The 21,503-nt window shown below is 40.7% G+C and overlaps 3 protein-coding genes across 5 annotated transcripts; all 3 read right to left on the reverse strand.

The window, feature by feature from the left end:
* Positions 1-993: 993 nt before the first annotated feature.
* Positions 994-8,057, reverse strand: LOC113037329 (large subunit GTPase 1 homolog). Of its 2 annotated transcripts, XM_080289460.1 has the most exons (15): positions 7,934-8,057; positions 7,572-7,690; positions 6,936-7,062; positions 6,285-6,405; positions 6,102-6,188; positions 5,859-5,945; positions 5,694-5,754; positions 5,337-5,513; positions 4,802-5,164; positions 4,424-4,525; positions 4,039-4,186; positions 3,825-3,944; positions 3,468-3,547; positions 2,931-3,104; positions 994-1,584 (listed from the first exon to the last, which is right to left on the reverse strand). In XM_080289460.1, exons 2-15 carry the CDS (start codon positions 7,668-7,670, stop codon positions 1,405-1,407), a joined length of 1,926 nt encoding a protein of 641 aa, XP_080145586.1. In that variant the 5' UTR covers positions 7,671-7,690; positions 7,934-8,057; the 3' UTR covers positions 994-1,404. The 2 variants fall into 2 exon arrangements, with proteins under 2 accessions (XP_080145586.1, XP_080145585.1); XM_080289459.1 differs by lacking the exon at positions 7,934-8,057 and having other exon boundaries at positions 7,572-7,804.
* A 1,930-nt stretch (positions 8,058-9,987) lies between these two features.
* Positions 9,988-11,381, reverse strand: LOC145420310 (transmembrane protein 44-like). Its single transcript, XM_080289396.1, has 5 exons — positions 11,034-11,381; positions 10,828-10,954; positions 10,651-10,741; positions 10,214-10,395; positions 9,988-10,086 (listed from the first exon to the last, which is right to left on the reverse strand). Exons 1-5 carry the CDS (start codon positions 11,216-11,218, stop codon positions 9,988-9,990), a joined length of 684 nt encoding a protein of 227 aa, XP_080145522.1. The 5' UTR covers positions 11,219-11,381.
* Positions 11,382-12,909: 1,528 nt separating this feature from the next.
* lsg1 (large 60S subunit nuclear export GTPase 1) lies at positions 12,910-19,974 on the reverse strand. Of its 2 annotated transcripts, XM_080289458.1 has the most exons (15): positions 19,851-19,974; positions 19,489-19,607; positions 18,852-18,978; positions 18,201-18,321; positions 18,018-18,104; positions 17,775-17,861; positions 17,610-17,670; positions 17,253-17,429; positions 16,718-17,080; positions 16,340-16,441; positions 15,955-16,102; positions 15,741-15,860; positions 15,384-15,463; positions 14,847-15,020; positions 12,910-13,500 (listed from the first exon to the last, which is right to left on the reverse strand). In XM_080289458.1, the coding sequence occupies exons 2-15, from the start codon at positions 19,585-19,587 to the stop codon at positions 13,321-13,323; spliced, it is 1,926 nt and encodes a 641-aa protein (XP_080145584.1). In that variant the 5' UTR covers positions 19,588-19,607; positions 19,851-19,974; the 3' UTR covers positions 12,910-13,320. The 2 variants fall into 2 exon arrangements, with proteins under 2 accessions (XP_080145584.1, XP_080145583.1); XM_080289457.1 differs by lacking the exon at positions 19,851-19,974 and having other exon boundaries at positions 19,489-19,721.
* Positions 19,975-21,503: the final 1,529 nt, after the last annotated feature.

Consider the following 21,503-nt stretch of genomic DNA (forward strand, 5'->3'; position numbering starts at 1 on the left):
AGGCTGGTTTCAGTCTATCTACCAATATAAGCAAAGACATTAGACATAAAAAAACAGAAACATCAGAAATCACTGCCACAGGTCAGGGGTGTTTGCGATTATTTATTGTATATTATTAATTTGACACTCATGGGAGTTCCCACTTGTTCCCAGGTTTACAACATTTTGTAGCTTGTAGCTATTCTGTGATGGTAAGAAAATCAACTCCAAATTTATTATCTGGTTGATAAATACTCAGTAAGAATTAGAAATGCTCTCAGATTCTTAGACACCTACAACCCTCATGTACTTCTTTAACCTCCTAGGACCTGGCGTCCACATATGTGGACATCACATTATATATATTATAGGGGTGGCTATAGCTCAGGCAGCTGGCTCCCCCAGTTTGTATGCCAAATATCCTTGGGCAAGATACTAACCCCTACTTGCTCTACGATGCATCCATCGGAGTATGAATGTGTATGAATGATAGTTACAAAGCACTCCCTGTATAGATAATAGTGCTCGTGTGAATGGGTGTGTATGGGGTTAATGTGGCGTGTTGTATAGAGTGCTTTGAGTACTCCAGGAGAAAAGCGCTATATAAGAACCAGTCCATTTTACATTTTGGGTTGTCTAGACCAAAATACCAAATTTTGCTCTACAAGGGCCTGATATCCACTTACGAGGATGTTATACTGCCTCTGTTTCATTGAAATTTAAAGCCAATGTCCTCATGAGTGGATCTCATTTTTCTCAGAAACAAAAATCTGACACAAAAAAATAAAAATCACATCATTCTTTGTTTTTACATTCATCAGGTCCCAATCAGCCCAAAGTGCAAGGAGAAATTAAAAATGCATCCCATGAAGGAGTTCGGGTAGTTTAACTTATTCAGATTACAAAACTTGCTATTTCATAGTCTTCTATTACAAATACAAAATATTGTATTTACACTGAAGCATTAAGTAATATATTGTTATGGAAATATGACAAAAAAGTGTCACACCAACATGAAAGCACGTGTTTATTCTACGTAACCCGGTTAAGTTACAAAGAGCATTGCTTTAAATGTATAAAAGTCAACATACAGTATTTTAACTGATTCATAGAGACTTTATGTGTCCTCCTTCAATACAATTTTGGATGTTGAATCGATTGGTTGCTCTTTAACTGGTGATCAGCCTGACGGAGTGCACTGCACCATTTTGTTAAAACCAGAGCCGACAGATTATGCACCTCATTAGTTAATGTCATGACGGCCTGACTTTTCCACACTCACAGGATTAAAGGGGGCCTTCATCTTTACAAAGCACTCAGAATTGATTCCCTTGGAATCACACATGAACCGTGCTTCAGGGTTTTTCCTAAAGTACAGTTCACAGATCTAAGTTGCTCAAATTAACTTAGATTTTCTGATCATAATCAGGCATCCAGATGCTTAGTAATCCGCCGTACTTTCTCCTTCTTGTTCCTGTTGCCGTGTTTTTTCCAGGGTTTGCCCACTGCCATCTCTGATTCAGCTTTGCCTGGACCCACAGGTCCACTGCCTGGTTTGTAGCCCATCACAGACTGAATTCCTTTGGAGAGTGCCCGCACGTTCTCCTAAACAGAGGTTCATCATCAACAAAAAGAAAAAATCATTTAACTTCATAATAAACTGCTCCTCTGCTGCAGACACACTTTATATTACCAAAAGTGTTCACTCGTCTGCCTTCACACTCATGTGAACTTGACTGACATCCCATTTTTAATCCATAGAGTTTGATATGATGTCCATCCAACCCTTGCAGCTATAACGGCTTCAACTCTTGTGGGAAGATTTTCCAAAAGGTTTAGGTGTGTTTATGGGAATTTTTGACCATTCTTCCAGAAGTGGATTTGTGAGATTACCACTGAGCTGCTGTCATTCCCAGTGGCTTCCACATTGTTATAATACCACTAAGGCTACGTTCACACTACAGGCGAAAGCGCATCAAATCCGATTTTTTTGACCCTATGCAACCCATATCTGATCATGGTGTGACAGTGTGAAAGGCTCAAATCCGATATTTTCAAATCCGATCTGGGTCATTTTCATATGTGGTACTGAATCCGATACATATCCGATGTTTTAGAAAGCGACTGCTGTTTGAACGGTCATGTCGCATTAAATCCGTCTTTTACGTCACTGACACAAGACAGACGCCAAATATCAGCGCCGGAGAAGACATCGCGAACGCTTCCTGGCCATCCAGCGTAGATGTCAGTGAAACTGCTGGGAAGACAACGTTGGAGAAACGTGAACATTTTATTTGTACTGTATAATCTGCAGATTCTGACAGAAATCTGCAGCTATCCTTTGAAGCACCGCTCCTCTAAAACAGCAATAAGCATAATTATTCGGTTATTTACATTATTATGTAAATAACAAAATAACTTAAAGCAAAAATTGGGAAACGTGAAGTCTGAAGTCTTTATATTAAGGGCCATCAGTCAAACAATATTGTTTGCTCTGGGTCTAAACAGAGCGCCTTGTGTGTGACGTCTTCTTTTGCACATGCGGCCGCTTTGGTTCACACTAGAGCGCGTTTGCTGTCGCATTTTATTTGTAGTGTGAACAAGCAGACAAAAAAATCGGCTTTGATCAAAAAAATCGGAATTGAGCAATAAGACCTGCAGTGTGAACGTAGCCTAAGAGTTAAGTGTGGAATATTTATTAGTGAGGAAATTTCACAACTAGCATTCGATCCCTGGAATTCACTGAGCTCCTGAGAGCATCCCATTCTTCCACAAATGTTTGTTGATGCAGTCCGCGTGACTAGGCGCTTGATTTTACACACCTGTGGGCCTGGAAGTGATTGAAACACCTGAATTCAACGATTGGGATGGGTGACAGAACACTTCTGGTAATATAGCTTATATTACAACATCTACTGACCAAAAATAAGAGATCAGCAGGAATAATTTACCTGATGGAAAAAGTTCTTGTCAACCACGTTTTCGATTCTCTTAATTTTGTGTTGTCTGTTCATTACTGTGGAGAGGTCACTGCTGTCTGAGTCTCTCTTCTCAAACTTTTTGTGCTGCGGCTGGAAGTCTTCAGCTTTTATATGTGGAGGGGGATGGCAGTGCAGAAGCTTGCCCTGTAAGGAAAAGAGCTATCTTAGGCAAAGGACGTTGTAAACATGATGCATAACGTTACAAGAGAACAGCTACACCTTACAAAAGACTGAAGACCTCCACAGTCTGCTTAAACACATAGCCGAACCACAGATGTGCTACAGCTACACTGTTTAACGCTGCAGGTGACAGAGCTGAGCCAAGATGAAAATAACTTATTTATCTCTCCTAGAATTTTCATCTGTTTTTTCCTCCCACTTTGTTAGGCTAAACATTTCATTAATGACCCACACTCACTCAACCACAGTCCAAAATTAAAACGTAAACACAAGCAACATAACTGTGTGTTTTTTCCAACCCACAACAGTTTGCAGTTGTGAACTTACGCTCACATAATCCTTCAGGACGTAACGGGCCGATCTGGACTGATCGGGCTGGCCGTGCGACGTCATGAAACCTCTCATATCTGAAACAGACAAAAAAGAAAAGGCTATGTTATAAAACAAAGAAATTACATCAAGGGGAAAGACAGCTAGCAGCATCTAAGGGTGCCACAGTGAGGTGACAGTATCACAATTTGAGCTAGGGACCTCTGATCAAGGAGGAACACAATACATAAAATTAAATCTATAAAATAGTTTTTTTTAAAGAATCTAAGATGGTTTACTCTCTCGAGTTGTACATATTTCACCTATTGTTAATCTATTCTATCCAGACTCATGATAAATGTCTATTAGCCTCACATCCATACGCCATCAGCAGCTCTTCCGCAGTGGGCGGTCTGTCAGGGTCTTCATCTTCCCGCGGTCTGATAATATTGATGCCATAGGTGCCTTCTAACACATGCCGAGGGATCGTCTGACATATGTGACCAATCTGTTAAGAACTACGTGTCGTAAGCATCAGAATCAATTATAGAGCAGAACAGGCAGAGTCTAGCTTTCTGTCACGTAAAGGATATGAGTGAGATCGCAGGTACGTGGTCTCTCATCTGGTCTATGGGCAGAATCCCAGAGCAGATCATCTCAGCTTTGGTAGAAACGAAGGAGGGCATGACCAGTCCTGGGCAGTCACAGAGACACAGGCCTGGCTCCACATATAACGTCTGTCATAAATGTCAAAAACAAAAACACACAAAAAACACCATCATAATCATCCATCCATCCTTTTTCAGGGGCGCTGGAGCCTATCCCAGCTGTGTTAGGGCGAGAGGCAGGGTACACCCTGGACAGGTCGCCAGTCTGTCGCAGGTCTAACATCATTATTATAATAATTATCATTATTATTATTAAGCTTCTTGCTGGTGGAATCCCTAACCTGCATTTGAGCAGTAAGTACCTACCTGAAAGTGTTTAGTGTGTCCAGGAGTGGCTGAGACAGAAACCTTCTTGTTCCTCAGAATAGTGTTGATGGTTGAACTCTTTCCCACATTAGGATACCCGACCTGTTGGTTCCACCACATAATGAACATTTAATTGCTTTAAAATAACTCATACTGAGGAAAGTGTGGAGCTTCTTCCCCGACTATGAATCCAATTAAAATGTTTCCTGTTCCTACGATTCTAGTGAAGCATTAAAAAGCACTCCTGGTGAATTCTGCAAAGTGGTTCAAATGCTCTTACTAAATATAAATATACAACTCGATCCCAAAATTCAAAGGCGGTGTGGCTACAGCATGCAATTTACGCTAGACTGACAGATAGATGGTCCTTTTACTCACCAGTCCCACTGTCAGCTGCCCTTCTTTAACCCTGGAGCTGTTGTGAACAGCCTTGAACATTTCCAGCAGCTCATCCTTGCGCAGCAGACGGCTGGAGTTGTGGAAAGATGCATCAGATGAACCAGCAGTCTCTCCCTCTGCTTCTTCCTCGCCTTCTGAACAGGTCTTCCAGTCCTCCTCATCTACGCTTACCTCTTCCTGCTCTTCCTCTATGTCACTCTGTTCTCCCCCGTTGTCCTCATCCTCCTTATTCTTTACCTCTTCCTCTCCATCTGCACCTTTCTGACTCACATCTTCTTTAATTTTCCATCCTCCTTCTTCTGGATCACTCTCTTCACACTCTGGATCGGCCACCTCCATGCCCTGTGAGGGGACAAGTTTCTGCACTATTTTTCACTGGGATTAAAGACGGCAGGATGATGCCAAAAGGTGACTTTTTCTTCAGTACAATAAATTATCTGTTCCCTAAAAAAAAATGCAAATGCATCACAGTTCAGAGAAGAGAGAAAAGTTCATCAAGCCTCCGCGCTCTCACCTTTTCCTCTGCATCCAGCCTGTTGCCTTCAGCCAGAGCAGACCAGAAAACTGCCCTCAGCCCCTCTTTCTCAAAGTATTTGGCCCAGACTCGCCTCTGCTCCCTGGTCAGTAGATCAGCTTTGTTCACCAGAAGCATGTTCACCTTATGCTCTGAAACTTCTTTAACATAGGACTCCTGGTGCCACACAACCAGAGAATTATTACAATCACTGCAGTACAGTTTAAACGTACGTAATGATGGATACAAGCAAATGTTGACAGATGAAATATGCAAAATGATTAAACAAAGTGCAATTATTTTCATATATGAAACCAGATTTCTATCATCTGTCCACTATTGAAACAAAGCACTTACAAGGTCCAGACATCTGAACAGCAAAGGATTTCTGGCATCAACAATTTGAACAACGACGTCACTAAAATAAGTAAAAAGAAATGTTTGGGGGGTTTTTTCCCTCAGCATCACATAATGAGAACAGATTCCTCAGGAAATGTGATATGCTGTTGATTTGGGTTCTACCTCCTCTCAATCACTCTCCACAGCTGTCTCCAAAATTCAAGGTTTCTCTCAAACGGGGTGAGAATTAACTTCTGCTCCTCTTCCAGCCTTTGAAGAGAACACTTGTAATTAGATTATAGGCAACAATAATCCAGCACAAATGTATCATAAGTCATTAATTAGAAAATTTTGAATGGTTATCCCTGCATTTCACTACTGATTCTTAACACCAAAAGTGACTCAGAGTACAGAAAAGCTGCATACTGTGCAAGTGCTCGTCTCCACTCCAAGAAGCTGTCTTTCTCTGTCTGTTGAAGCTCGTCTGGACTGGTGCTTTCATCCCAGTGGGGTCTTATAACAAGGAAATACACAACAGATCTTATCAATGCAACATATTATTTATACGTTAGACAAATTAACCTGTAAAAACATGTCGACTCAAATCACCGTCTCGGAATTCTGAGGAAATGTTTGTTGTCTTCGTGCAGCTTCTTCAGTTCGCTTTTCTCCTCAGCTGTTAATAAGCCCGCTCGAGCTTCTGCCGGCACAAACTTGATATTGAGCTTCTCTAAGAAAACACAGAAATGAATGAAAGTGATTAGATTAACAAACAGAATCAAAAAGGCAGATCTACAGTGGAGATCACATAATATTTAAGACAAAAAATACTTAAAAACACAGGAAGAATTACTTCTGTTAGGTTTATACACGTAAATATTGTGGACTAAAATTCGATGTGGAAGGCTCATTCCCAGTTATCGCAAACACTCGATTGCAGTTGTTGCTACCCAAGGACAACCAGTTGCTAGGTTTATGGGGACAATTACTTTTCCACATAGAACCAGGCAGCTTTGATTTGTCTTTTTCCCTTAGTAAATGATGTCATCATTGAACAATTATCTTTGTCTAATTTATCATTTAATTTGTTGATGTCCTGAAATGTGCAAGTGTGACAATTATTCAAAAAAATAAGAATTCAGAAATGGGACAAATACTTTTTCAGAGCACTGTAGTTTCCCATGTTTAATAAGTAAAAAAAAGAAACATACCTACAATTCACCTGAAAACTAAACATGAGTGAATCAAATTGTTATTTACCTGCAACAAACTCTGTTCCTGCCAGTTCAGCTGTGGCCAGAAAGTCATCCATGGAACTTTGTTCTGTCACTGACTGCAGGTTCAGCCGCCCCCAGTCGTAGCCATCATTCAGTTCACTGGTGTGGAGCTGAAAATATAAAGAAAAAACAATGACAACAAACTTTAATTAGCTTGACCAGCAGTAAGTGCATGTGAAAAAGCGTCGAGATTAAACAAAGCAGCTGTGACTGGAACATCATCGCCAAATAGCGGATCATTTTCACATCCTTGCATCCAAACCACCCTTTGACTTGTTCTAAAAATAGTTGAGATTTTGTTAAAACAATTTCCCAGAAAAGTTTATCCCCATTACAAACGTACCCCAGTCATTCATTTATTTACGTAATAGTCCTTGCGCATTAGTTCGTTTGCTCTAAAACAACAGCATCAGTAAATTTACATCCTGGTAAGCCCGTGTGGGGTGATCGTAACACTAATACTAACAGCTAAGTGGAATTAAAAGAGTTGAGTGGCATTTAAAAACGGGGTCACAACTGCTTAGGGGATGATACTATATCACGAAAGGTCTCATATCTATATCTGTGATTATCTGAATACGTTTAACACAAACTAAAAAAAAAAAAACCTGTGTCATACCCAAGAGTCGCCCCTTTTGTTTCCCCGGCCTGCCTGGAGCCTCTCCTTGATCAGAGCTCTGCCCAGCACGGCTCCTCCGCCCGCCTTCTTCTTGCCCATAATATCCTCCGATGCTGTCACTTCACAAAATACAGGAGGAATACAAAACTGAAGAATACTGCGGACAGCCACTCGCTTCAGAGACCCATGTGCACTACCTACAGCCTTGTTGTCGTAAAAACCGGAGATGGAACAAACCAAACGATTAACATATCCGGACAATTAAATTGGTGTTGGACTTTAGAAGTCATGTTATTTTATAAAAAGCTACCCTTTATATTCTTTATACTGTTAATAAAATAAACTCTAAAACAGTAACATACATTATCTTATAATTTATCTTATCTGATAAATGCAGGCGGGAGAGTAGCTGTGGTACATTCCGGTTACACGCTCAGCGGTTAAATGTGCCCTGAAGAAACACCGACAGAAACAACATGAGTTCCTCGTGTGTCACACTTGGGAGTACCGTAATCGGGATGTTAGAATTAGATCAGAAAAGAGTATATCTGTACTGTGCGATACTTCTAAAGGCAAATTGCTTTCCATACTTTGGTATCGTTCCAATACAACGTAAATGCAGTACTACACATAGTTTTACCCTATAAAGACAGCTTAAATGGGAGAAAGCAGTGTGATTTATGAGATAATTCATCATTCTGAACACATTTTAATGACCACCTTTTAATGTCAACAATAATTAGTTAATGCAAGAAAAAAAACATAACTTTCAGACTATCCTGTATTTTGAAATTGGGTGTTTTGGAGACATGGAATGTAAATGTGCATGTCTCTAAAGGACTTTGCGTCAGCATCTGTTGTTTAGATGTGTTATGGGCTATAAATAAAATGACAGTCAATACAAAAAGGTTCAGTCATTTTTCATAGTGCATGTTTGAGATATATTTTTTCATTAACAAAACCACCAACACAACACAGTTAACACAGTTCAGTGGGCTACATACTGAACTTAGAGGAGAGAAACAAAGTAACAATCATATCTCCCTAGTATTGATTAGATACCAATATCAGTGTTGGTATTGACAGTATCAATATCTGGACTGATCCTCCCACCCCTGGGGTATATGGCCCTCTCAATCTGAGCTGTCCCTCAGATCGGGGTATAGTTAGAAGGGCAAGAGTGAGATGTTTTGGACACCTCCTAAAACGGAGGGAGGATGCCAGGCACCAGCAGCAGCAGCAGCTCATAGGGGAACAAACCATCCCCTTGGTGCCTCTCAGGAAGCTGCTGAACAGACAGTGCTACTACAAACCCCTGGTGGAGCGCAGCCGGAGTGCACCAAAATTGGGCTCTATCACGGAGGACTTGGTGGGGGAGGAAGAGGAGGAGAAAGCAATGCACTTTGAGTGTGAGGACATTCTGGACACGGACAATGATTGTGGTGCCAATGGCAAACAAGAGTTGACTCAAATTATTAATGACTTGGGAGAGATGAGCATAGGAAACGACGATGTTTTCAGGGGTTTTTTTTTCTGCGCTGCAGAAAATTGTAAAACTACTGTGAACTTGGTGGATCTGTCCAGATCTTTGACTGGAAACTACTTCTATGAATGAGTGGTTCAAAAATGTGTAAGTGAAAAGCTGCCACATTTCAGGTCCCAAAGTCAAACGAACACTGAGGGATCACTGAGAGCTAAAAACGGTCCAACTTCTTTCATCTTTAATAAAATGATCAGCATTGCTGCTTTACCAGGTTTAACAATTAAGTTTAACATCCAGGCATCCATGAAAACAGAGTTTATTCTATTTAGCTGAGTTAGAGGTTAGCGGGAAGTTAGCTCGCTAGTTTCCACCTAAACATGATCCTCATAATCAGTGTTACTAATTCATACACTGGTTTATCATCTAGACTTTTTGTCTCATCCAGCACCATGATCAGGTCCAGTTTTTATTTCATCTTTGATTTTTCAGCTGCTGTGCCTGAGCAGCCTCCAAGAGACCCTTTGTTGCAGTTAGTCTTTCTCCAGAAGCCATCTGGCTGCTTGATCCAGCTCTGGCTGCTGCACCGGGAAAGAGCAGTGAGGAGGTGGATTGATGAATGAAATTCATAACAAAAATTCATAATGGACTTTTTCCATTTAGAAATGATAAAAATCAGCTTTCTTTTTAATTGCTATTAACTGACAGTCAGATAACCAGCTTTTAAAAACATATTCATAAACACTTTGCAGTCAACAAAATTTGCACAGAGGTTATAGATGAAATAAAAGTATCACGTGTGTTCAAGGTGTGTTTATAACTCTGTTATTGTACATATTCTGTGTTATACATCATAATCATTCCAGTCATTTTTTTTACTGTTTTAATCTTTATAAAACTGTTATTTATTTATTTATTTTTGTGATTTCTGCTGCCCTATTGGTCTGGTCTCTCTTGAAAATCTGAGAATGTGATATTCATAATATCAAAAAAAGACAGCAGCCCCAGTAGGTAACCCACGATTTCAGTGTTGTCCTACAGACAGACGGTTTTACGATGCAGCAGAAGGACATTTAGAGTAGCTGCAAAATGGCAATTCAAAAACAACAAAACAACCCAGGTGACAGCACTCATACACATGTGTCTGTTTGTGTAACCACACCATTGAAGAACTCCAGCTGGAGACTTGAAGGACAACATGCAGCAGCGTCCTCCCTTTGACGGGCTGCAGTGCTGAAGTATGGGAGACCCTGGACTTCAGAAAACCTCCTGCAACTACCATCAAGACACACACTGCTAGGAGATGCTGTCTCCTCCTCCTCTTCATCATCCTCAGCCTTTTTTCTGAGAGAGAACACCAGAGAGGACGGTTACAGTTAGAAAGCATTTCAATAGGTCCCCTGTTCATTTGTATGGTTATCTGTAGCGCCTCTCTGATAATTGTACCTACTGTTTTGCCAAAAGGGTTTGGTTGGCTGGATGACAATATTTAAACACCTGTGCTACCTTGCTGCTGCACTTTGAATAATGCACAATTGCTAAATTGTTTGGGAATGATAAGGTTTGCATTATTAAGATAAGGAATTTTCTTAATCATACCTGCTTTCGAATTCCAACACAGGAACACTGGAAAGCACCACAAAATACAGTTCACAAAATCCACAGCGGCAGCAAAAGCACCCATTAAAATCTGCAGAGAGGGCAGCGATAAGGAGTTACGGTATTTTAATGCATAAATAGAGTGAAAATACTTGGTTACACGTAGAACTGTGTTACCTGTATATGCAGCTGCCTGGACAGGATGGCTCCAGTTGTACTGCACAGGTTACCGATGAAGCAGTAGAAGAAAACCGCGGTTTCTCCCGGATTTTCTCCCCGAATTTTGCACCTCTGATACACGAACCTTCACAGTTACCACAGGTCAATGTTAGATATGTATTAAATGAATGGGGCCGGTGGGTGATTAATGATAATCTACTTACAGGAGACATGATAGCAGCAAAAGCAGCGCAGAAAGAAAGGTGAGACCAACAGGGACGCAAAGTGTGTCTGCGTCACGGGACAAACAGGTGTTAACTGAATCCACGCAAAAATCAACCAAACTAGTCAGGAAATAGTCTGATCGTTCCCCGACTTGACCATCCGCGATGTGCGCACTTTTCTTCATTTTAAGCGCAAATGCTCAGCGACAATCCGCAGAACCGATCAGAAACTGAGCCATGCTCCTAGTGCACATTTGACTTCTTGCTCATCAAAAGCACAGCGGCAGCTCTCCAAACGGCCCGCACGCGGCAGGGAGGGGCTTACCTGTGCTACCTGTCATTATGGAAATACGTTCAAAGGCACAAGTGAAAATGTGGATTTTACGCTCTTTCTGTGTTTAGAGATGCCAAAAAATAAATCATCATCCATTTATTTAAAGAGGCGCGTTCATTTGTAGCTACGATCAGGAGCATTGCGTGTACCTTAGTCCGTTTCAGGAATCTTACGCTTGATCACAGTGACCGCTTGCCAAAAAACGACTACAAATTGTTGTCAATGAGTTGTTGGGCTATGATCTGTCAAGCATATCTCTCATGAATGATAACAAGTGATTTTGAGCCACAAAGCACGTTCCTGTCACAAATGTAGAAGCTGCAGTCAGTTTTTGGCAAATTGACTTTTATATATATCCTTTATTTATCCAAGTCTCAGCAGAAATCTCACCAAATATCACATACAGCTGTTCTTTCAATACATTTAAAGTGGTCAAAAAGGATTGGATCGATTATAATTTAGAACACAGATTAGCTACAATAACAGAGTCATAAAAATACTCGAAAAACAGCTAATGTCTTTGCTTTAGACATAAACCCTTCATAAATCAGGCTGGTTTCAGTCTATCTACCAATATAAGCAAAGACATTAGACATAAAAAAACAGAAACATCAGAAATCACTGCCACAGGTCAGGGGTGTTTGCGATTATTTATTGTATATTATTAATTTGACACTCATGGGAGTTCCCACTTGTTCCCAGGTTTACAACATTTTGTAGCTTGTAGCTATTCTGTGATGGTAAGAAAATCAACTCCAAATTTATTATCTGGTTGATAAATACTCAGTAAGAATTAGAAATGCTCTCAGATTCTTAGACACCTACAACCCTCATGTACTTCTTTAACCTCCTAGGACCTGGCGTCCACATATGTGGACATCACATTATATATATTATAGGGGTGGCTATAGCTCAGGCAGCTGGCTCCCCCAGTTTGTATGCCAAATATCCTTGGGCAAGATACTAACCCCTACTTGCTCTACGATGCATCCATCGGAGTATGAATGTGTATGAATGATAGTTACAAAGCACTCCCTGTATAGATAATAGTGCTCGTGTGAATGGGTGTGTATGGGGTTAATGTGGCGTGTTGTATAGAGTGCTTTGAGTACTCCAGGAGAAAAGCGCTATATAAGAACCAGTCCATTTTACATTTTGGGTTGTCTAGACCAAAATACCAAATTTTGCTCTACAAGGGCCTGATATCCACTTACGAGGATGTTATACTGCCTCTGTTTCATTGAAATTTAAAGCCAATGTCCTCATGAGTGGATCTCATTTTTCTCAGAAACAAAAATCTGACACAAAAAAATAAAAATCACATCATTCTTTGTTTTTACATTCATCAGGTCCCAATCAGCCCAAAGTGCAAGGAGAAATTAAAAATGCATCCCATGAAGGAGTTCGGGTAGTTTAACTTATTCAGATTACAAAACTTGCTATTTCATAGTCTTCTATTACAAATACAAAATATTGTATTTACACTGAAGCATTAAGTAATATATTGTTATGGAAATATGACAAAAAAGTGTCACACCAACATGAAAGCACGTGTTTATTCTACGTAACCCGGTTAAGTTACAAAGAGCATTGCTTTAAATGTATAAAAGTCAACATACAGTATTTTAACTGATTCATAGAGACTTTATGTGTCCTCCTTCAATACAATTTTGGATGTTGAATCGATTGGTTGCTCTTTAACTGGTGATCAGCCTGACGGAGTGCACTGCACCATTTTGTTAAAACCAGAGCCGACAGATTATGCACCTCATTAGTTAATGTCATGACGGCCTGACTTTTCCACACTCACAGGATTAAAGGGGGCCTTCATCTTTACAAAGCACTCAGAATTGATTCCCTTGGAATCACACATGAACCGTGCTTCAGGGTTTTTCCTAAAGTACAGTTCACAGATCTAAGTTGCTCAAATTAACTTAGATTTTCTGATCATAATCAGGCATCCAGATGCTTAGTAATCCGCCGTACTTTCTCCTTCTTGTTCCTGTTGCCGTGTTTTTTCCAGGGTTTGCCCACTGCCATCTCTGATTCAGCTTTGCCTGGACCCACAGGTCCACTGCCTGGTTTGTAGCCCATCACAGACTGAATTCCTTTGGAGAGTGCCCGCACGTTCTCCTAAACAGAGGTTCATCATCAACAAAAAGAAAAAATCATTTAACTTCATAATAAACTGCTCCTCTGCTGCAGACACACTTTATATTACCAAAAGTGTTCACTCGTCTGCCTTCACACTCATGTGAACTTGACTGACATCCCATTTTTAATCCATAGAGTTTGATATGATGTCCATCCAACCCTTGCAGCTATAACGGCTTCAACTCTTGTGGGAAGATTTTCCAAAAGGTTTAGGTGTGTTTATGGGAATTTTTGACCATTCTTCCAGAAGTGGATTTGTGAGATTACCACTGAGCTGCTGTCATTCCCAGTGGCTTCCACATTGTTATAATACCACTAAGGCTACGTTCACACTACAGGCGAAAGCGCATCAAATCCGATTTTTTTGACCCTATGCAACCCATATCTGATCATGGTGTGACAGTGTGAAAGGCTCAAATCCGATATTTTCAAATCCGATCTGGGTCATTTTCATATGTGGTACTGAATCCGATACATATCCGATGTTTTAGAAAGCGACTGCTGTTTGAACGGTCATGTCGCATTAAATCCGTCTTTTACGTCACTGACACAAGACAGACGCCAAATATCAGCGCCGGAGAAGACATCGCGAACGCTTCCTGGCCATCCAGCGTAGATGTCAGTGAAACTGCTGGGAAGACAACGTTGGAGAAACGTGAACATTTTATTTGTACTGTATAATCTGCAGATTCTGACAGAAATCTGCAGCTATCCTTTGAAGCACCGCTCCTCTAAAACAGCAATAAGCATAATTATTCGGTTATTTACATTATTATGTAAATAACAAAATAACTTAAAGCAAAAATTGGGAAACGTGAAGTCTGAAGTCTTTATATTAAGGGCCATCAGTCAAACAATATTGTTTGCTCTGGGTCTAAACAGAGCGCCTTGTGTGTGACGTCTTCTTTTGCACATGCGGCCGCTTTGGTTCACACTAGAGCGCGTTTGCTGTCGCATTTTATTTGTAGTGTGAACAAGCAGACAAAAAAATCGGCTTTGATCAAAAAAATCGGAATTGAGCAATAAGACCTGCAGTGTGAACGTAGCCTAAGAGTTAAGTGTGGAATATTTATTAGTGAGGAAATTTCACAACTAGCATTCGATCCCTGGAATTCACTGAGCTCCTGAGAGCATCCCATTCTTCCACAAATGTTTGTTGATGCAGTCCGCGTGACTAGGCGCTTGATTTTACACACCTGTGGGCCTGGAAGTGATTGAAACACCTGAATTCAACGATTGGGATGGGTGACAGAACACTTCTGGTAATATAGCTTATATTACAACATCTACTGACCAAAAATAAGAGATCAGCAGGAATAATTTACCTGATGGAAAAAGTTCTTGTCAACCACGTTTTCGATTCTCTTAATTTTGTGTTGTCTGTTCATTACTGTGGAGAGGTCACTGCTGTCTGAGTCTCTCTTCTCAAACTTTTTGTGCTGCGGCTGGAAGTCTTCAGCTTTTATATGTGGAGGGGGATGGCAGTGCAGAAGCTTGCCCTGTAAGGAAAAGAGCTATCTTAGGCAAAGGACGTTGTAAACATGATGCATAACGTTACAAGAGAACAGCTACACCTTACAAAAGACTGAAGACCTCCACAGTCTGCTTAAACACATAGCCGAACCACAGATGTGCTACAGCTACACTGTTTAACGCTGCAGGTGACAGAGCTGAGCCAAGATGAAAATAACTTATTTATCTCTCCTAGAATTTTCATCTGTTTTTTCCTCCCACTTTGTTAGGCTAAACATTTCATTAATGACCCACACTCACTCAACCACAGTCCAAAATTAAAACGTAAACACAAGCAACATAACTGTGTGTTTTTTCCAACCCACAACAGTTTGCAGTTGTGAACTTACGCTCACATAATCCTTCAGGACGTAACGGGCCGATCTGGACTGATCGGGCTGGCCGTGCGACGTCATGAAACCTCTCATATCTGAAACAGACAAAAAAGAAAAGGCTATGTTATAAAACAAAGAAATTACATCAAGGGGAAAGACAGCTAGCAGCATCTAAGGGTGCCACAGTGAGGTGACAGTATCACAATTTGAGCTAGGGACCTCTGATCAAGGAGGAACACAATACATAAAATTAAATCTATAAAATAGTTTTTTTTAAAGAATCTAAGATGGTTTACTCTCTCGAGTTGTACATATTTCACCTATTGTTAATCTATTCTATCCAGACTCATGATAAATGTCTATTAGCCTCACATCCATACGCCATCAGCAGCTCTTCCGCAGTGGGCGGTCTGTCAGGGTCTTCATCTTCCCGCGGTCTGATAATATTGATGCCATAGGTGCCTTCTAACACATGCCGAGGGATCGTCTGACATATGTGACCAATCTGTTAAGAACTACGTGTCGTAAGCATCAGAATCAATTATAGAGCAGAACAGGCAGAGTCTAGCTTTCTGTCACGTAAAGGATATGAGTGAGATCGCAGGTACGTGGTCTCTCATCTGGTCTATGGGCAGAATCCCAGAGCAGATCATCTCAGCTTTGGTAGAAACGAAGGAGGGCATGACCAGTCCTGGGCAGTCACAGAGACACAGGCCTGGCTCCACATATAACGTCTGTCATAAATGTCAAAAACAAAAACACACAAAAAACACCATCATAATCATCCATCCATCCTTTTTCAGGGGCGCTGGAGCCTATCCCAGCTGTGTTAGGGCGAGAGGCAGGGTACACCCTGGACAGGTCGCCAGTCTGTCGCAGGTCTAACATCATTATTATAATAATTATCATTATTATTATTAAGCTTCTTGCTGGTGGAATCCCTAACCTGCATTTGAGCAGTAAGTACCTACCTGAAAGTGTTTAGTGTGTCCAGGAGTGGCTGAGACAGAAACCTTCTTGTTCCTCAGAATAGTGTTGATGGTTGAACTCTTTCCCACATTAGGATACCCGACCTGTTGGTTCCACCACATAATGAACATTTAATTGCTTTAAAATAACTCATACTGAGGAAAGTGTGGAGCTTCTTCCCCGACTATGAATCCAATTAAAATGTTTCCTGTTCCTACGATTCTAGTGAAGCATTAAAAAGCACTCCTGGTGAATTCTGCAAAGTGGTTCAAATGCTCTTACTAAATATAAATATACAACTCGATCCCAAAATTCAAAGGCGGTGTGGCTACAGCATGCAATTTACGCTAGACTGACAGATAGATGGTCCTTTTACTCACCAGTCCCACTGTCAGCTGCCCTTCTTTAACCCTGGAGCTGTTGTGAACAGCCTTGAACATTTCCAGCAGCTCATCCTTGCGCAGCAGACGGCTGGAGTTGTGGAAAGATGCATCAGATGAACCAGCAGTCTCTCCCTCTGCTTCTTCCTCGCCTTCTGAACAGGTCTTCCAGTCCTCCTCATCTACGCTTACCTCTTCCTGCTCTTCCTCTATGTCACTCTGTTCTCCCCCGTTGTCCTCATCCTCCTTATTCTTTACCTCTTCCTCTCCATCTGCACCTTTCTGACTCACATCTTCTTTAATTTTCCATCCTCCTTCTTCTGGATCACTCTCTTCACACTCTGGATCGGCCACCTCCATGCCCTGTGAGGGGACAAGTTTCTGCACTATTTTTCACTGGGATTAAAGACGGCAGGATGATGCCAAAAGGTGACTTTTTCTTCAGTACAATAAATTATCTGTTCCCTAAAAAAAAATGCAAATGCATCACAGTTCAGAGAAGAGAGAAAAGTTCATCAAGCCTCCGCGCTCTCACCTTTTCCTCTGCATCCAGCCTGTTGCCTTCAGCCAGAGCAGACCAGAAAACTGCCCTCAGCCCCTCTTTCTCAAAGTATTTGGCCCAGACTCGCCTCTGCTCCCTGGTCAGTAGATCAGCTTTGTTCACCAGAAGCATGTTCACCTTATGCTCTGAAACTTCTTTAACATAGGACTCCTGGTGCCACACAACCAGAGAATTATTACAATCACTGCAGTACAGTTTAAACGTACGTAATGATGGATACAAGCAAATGTTGACAGATGAAATATGCAAAATGATTAAACAAAGTGCAATTATTTTCATATATGAAACCAGATTTCTATCATCTGTCCACTATTGAAACAAAGCACTTACAAGGTCCAGACATCTGAACAGCAAAGGATTTCTGGCATCAACAATTTGAACAACGACGTCACTAAAATAAGTAAAAAGAAATGTTTGGGGGGTTTTTTCCCTCAGCATCACATAATGAGAACAGATTCCTCAGGAAATGTGATATGCTGTTGATTTGGGTTCTACCTCCTCTCAATCACTCTCCACAGCTGTCTCCAAAATTCAAGGTTTCTCTCAAACGGGGTGAGAATTAACTTCTGCTCCTCTTCCAGCCTTTGAAGAGAACACTTGTAATTAGATTATAGGCAACAATAATCCAGCACAAATGTATCATAAGTCATTAATTAGAAAATTTTGAATGGTTATCCCTGCATTTCACTACTGATTCTTAACACCAAAAGTGACTCAGAGTACAGAAAAGCTGCATACTGTGCAAGTGCTCGTCTCCACTCCAAGAAGCTGTCTTTCTCTGTCTGTTGAAGCTCGTCTGGACTGGTGCTTTCATCCCAGTGGGGTCTTATAACAAGGAAATACACAACAGATCTTATCAATGCAACATATTATTTATACGTTAGACAAATTAACCTGTAAAAACATGTCGACTCAAATCACCGTCTCGGAATTCTGAGGAAATGTTTGTTGTCTTCGTGCAGCTTCTTCAGTTCGCTTTTCTCCTCAGCTGTTAATAAGCCCGCTCGAGCTTCTGCCGGCACAAACTTGATATTGAGCTTCTCTAAGAAAACACAGAAATGAATGAAAGTGATTAGATTAACAAACAGAATCAAAAAGGCAGATCTACAGTGGAGATCACATAATATTTAAGACAAAAAATACTTAAAAACACAGGAAGAATTACTTCTGTTAGGTTTATACACGTAAATATTGTGGACTAAAATTCGATGTGGAAGGCTCATTCCCAGTTATCGCAAACACTCGATTGCAGTTGTTGCTACCCAAGGACAACCAGTTGCTAGGTTTATGGGGACAATTACTTTTCCACATAGAACCAGGCAGCTTTGATTTGTCTTTTTCCCTTAGTAAATGATGTCATCATTGAACAATTATCTTTGTCTAATTTATCATTTAATTTGTTGATGTCCTGAAATGTGCAAGTGTGACAATTATTCAAAAAAATAAGAATTCAGAAATGGGACAAATACTTTTTCAGAGCACTGTAGTTTCCCATGTTTAATAAGTAAAAAAAAGAAACATACCTACAATTCACCTGAAAACTAAACATGAGTGAATCAAATTGTTATTTACCTGCAACAAACTCTGTTCCTGCCAGTTCAGCTGTGGCCAGAAAGTCATCCATGGAACTTTGTTCTGTCACTGACTGCAGGTTCAGCCGCCCCCAGTCGTAGCCATCATTCAGTTCACTGGTGTGGAGCTGAAAATATAAAGAAAAAACAATGACAACAAACTTTAATTAGCTTGACCAGCAGTAAGTGCATGTGAAAAAGCGTCGAGATTAAACAAAGCAGCTGTGACTGGAACATCATCGCCAAATAGCGGATCATTTTCACATCCTTGCATCCAAACCACCCTTTGACTTGTTCTAAAAATAGTTGAGATTTTGTTAAAACAATTTCCCAGAAAAGTTTATCCCCATTACAAACGTACCCCAGTCATTCATTTATTTACGTAATAGTCCTTGCGCATTAGTTCGTTTGCTCTAAAACAACAGCATCAGTAAATTTACATCCTGGTAAGCCCGTGTGGGGTGATCGTAACACTAATACTAACAGCTAAGTGGAATTAAAAGAGTTGAGTGGCATTTAAAAACGGGGTCACAACTGCTTAGGGGATGATACTATATCACGAAAGGTCTCATATCTATATCTGTGATTATCTGAATACGTTTAACACAAACTAAAAAAAAAAAAAACCTGTGTCATACCCAAGAGTCGCCCCTTTTGTTTCCCCGGCCTGCCTGGAGCCTCTCCTTGATCAGAGCTCTGCCCAGCACGGCTCCTCCGCCCGCCTTCTTCTTGCCCATAATATCCTCCGATGCTGTCACTTCACAAAATACAGGAGGAATACAAAACTGAAGAATACTGCGGACAGCCACTCGCTTCAGAGACCCATGTGCACTACCTACAGCCTTGTTGTCGTAAAAACCGGAGATGGAACAAACCAAACGATTAACATATCCGGACAATTAAATTGGTGTTGGACTTTAGAAGTCATGTTATTTTATAAAAAGCTACCCTTTATATTCTTTATACTGTTAATAAAATAAACTCTAAAACAGTAACATACATTATCTTATAATTTATCTTATCTGATAAATGCAGGCGGGAGAGTAGCTGTGGTACATTCCGGTTACACGCTCAGCGGTTAAATGTGCCCTGAAGAAACACCGACAGAAACAACATGAGTTCCTCGTGTGTCACACTTGGGAGTACCGTAATCGGGATGTTAGAATTAGATCAGAAAAGAGTATATCTGTACTGTGCGATACTTCTAAAGGCAAATTGCTTTCCATACTTTGGTATCGTTCCAATACAACGTAAATGCAGTACTACACATAGTTTTACCCTATAAAGACAGCTTAAATGGGAGAAAGCAGTGTGATTTATGAGATAATTCATCATTCTGAACACATTTTAATGACCACCTTTTAATGTCAACAATAATTAGTTAATGCAAGAAAAAAAACATAACTTTCAGACTATCCTGTATTTTGAAATTGGGTGTTTTGGAGACATGGAATGTAAATGTGCATGTCTCTAAAGGACTTTGCGTCAGCATCTGTTGTTTAGATGTGTTATGGGCTATAAATAAAATGACAGTCAATACAAAAAGGTTCAGTCATTTTTCATAGTGCATGTTTGAGATATATTTTTTCATTAACAAAACCACCAACACAACACAGTTAACACAGTTCAGTGGGCTACATACTGAACTTAGAGGAGAGAAACAAAGTAACAATCATATCTCCCTAGTATTGATTAGATACCAATATCAGTGTTGGTATTGACAGTATCAATATCTGGACTGATCCTCCCACCCCTGGGGTATATGGCCCTCTCAATCTGAGCTGTCCCTCAGATCGGGGTATAGTTAGAAGGGCAAGAGTGAGATGTTTTGGACACCTCCTAAAACGGAGGGAGGATGCCAGGCACCAGCAGCAGCAGCAGCTCATAGGGGAACAAACCATCCCCTTGGTGCCTCTCAGGAAGCTGCTGAACAGACAGTGCTACTACAAACCCCTGGTGGAGCGCAGCCGGAGTGCACCAAAATTGGGCTCTATCACGGAGGACTTGGTGGGGGAGGAAGAGGAGGAGAAAGCAATGCACTTTGAGTGTGAGGACATTCTGGACACGGACAATGATTGTGGTGCCAATGGCAAACAAGAGTTGACTCAAATTATTAATGACTTGGGAGAGATGAGCATAGGAAACGACGATGTTTTCAGGGGTTTTTTTTTCTGCGCTGCAGAAAATTGTAAAACTACTGTGAACTTGGTGGATCTGTCCAGATCTTTGACTGGAAACTACTTCTATGAATGAGTGGTTCAAAAATGTGTAAGTGAAAAGCTGCCACATTTCAGGTCCCAAAGTCAAACGAACACTGAGGGATCACTGAGAGCTAAAAACGGTCCAACTTCTTTCATCTTTAATAAAATGATCAGCATTGCTGCTTTACCAGGTTTAACAATTAAGTTTAACATCCAGGCATCCATGAAAACAGAGTTTATTCTATTTAGCTGAGTTAGAGGTTAGCGGGAAGTTAGCTCGCTAGTTTCCACCTAAACATGATCCTCATAATCAGTGTTACTAATTCATACACTGGTTTATCATCTAGACTTTTTGTCTCATCCAGCACCATGATCAGGTCCAGTTTTTATTTCATCTTTGATTTTTCAGCTGCTGTGCCTGAGCAGCCTCCAAGAGACCCTTTGTTGCAGTT

This window comes from Astatotilapia calliptera, chromosome 15 (assembly GCF_964374335.1).
Source record: "Astatotilapia calliptera chromosome 15, fAstCal68.1, whole genome shotgun sequence".
NCBI lineage: Eukaryota > Metazoa > Chordata > Actinopteri > Cichliformes > Cichlidae > Astatotilapia > Astatotilapia calliptera.

Excerpts from the sequence above, each read along its gene's own strand:
- LOC113037329 (XM_080289460.1), bottom strand. The coding sequence starts at position 7,670 with ATGGGCAAGAAGAAGGCGGGCGGAGGAGCCGTGCTGGGCAGAGCTCTG. Across the intron at positions 5,514-5,693 it reads TGTTCAGATGTCTGGACCTT|GAGTCCTATGTTAAAGAAGT; the intron begins GTAAGTGCTTTG and ends GTGTGGCACCAG. Across the intron at positions 3,548-3,824 it reads GCTGCTGATGGCGTATGGAT|ATATGAGAGGTTTCATGACG; the intron begins GTGAGGCTAATA and ends TGTCTGTTTCAG.
- LOC145420310 (XM_080289396.1), bottom strand. The coding sequence starts at position 11,218 with ATGAAGAAAAGTGCGCACATCGCGGATGGTCAAGTCGGGGAACGATCA. Across the intron at positions 10,742-10,827 it reads CCAGGCAGCTGCATATACAG|ATTTTAATGGGTGCTTTTGC; the intron begins GTAACACAGTTC and ends CCCTCTCTGCAG. Across the intron at positions 10,087-10,213 it reads CCAGCTGGAGTTCTTCAATG|GACAACACTGAAATCGTGGG; the intron begins GTGTGGTTACAC and ends GTCTGTCTGTAG.
- lsg1 (XM_080289458.1), bottom strand. The coding sequence starts at position 19,587 with ATGGGCAAGAAGAAGGCGGGCGGAGGAGCCGTGCTGGGCAGAGCTCTG. Across the intron at positions 18,105-18,200 it reads TTCCTCAGAATTCCGAGACG|ACCCCACTGGGATGAAAGCA; the intron begins GTGATTTGAGTC and ends CCTTGTTATAAG. Across the intron at positions 17,671-17,774 it reads TGGAGAGTGATTGAGAGGAG|TGACGTCGTTGTTCAAATTG; the intron begins GTAGAACCCAAA and ends TACTTATTTTAG.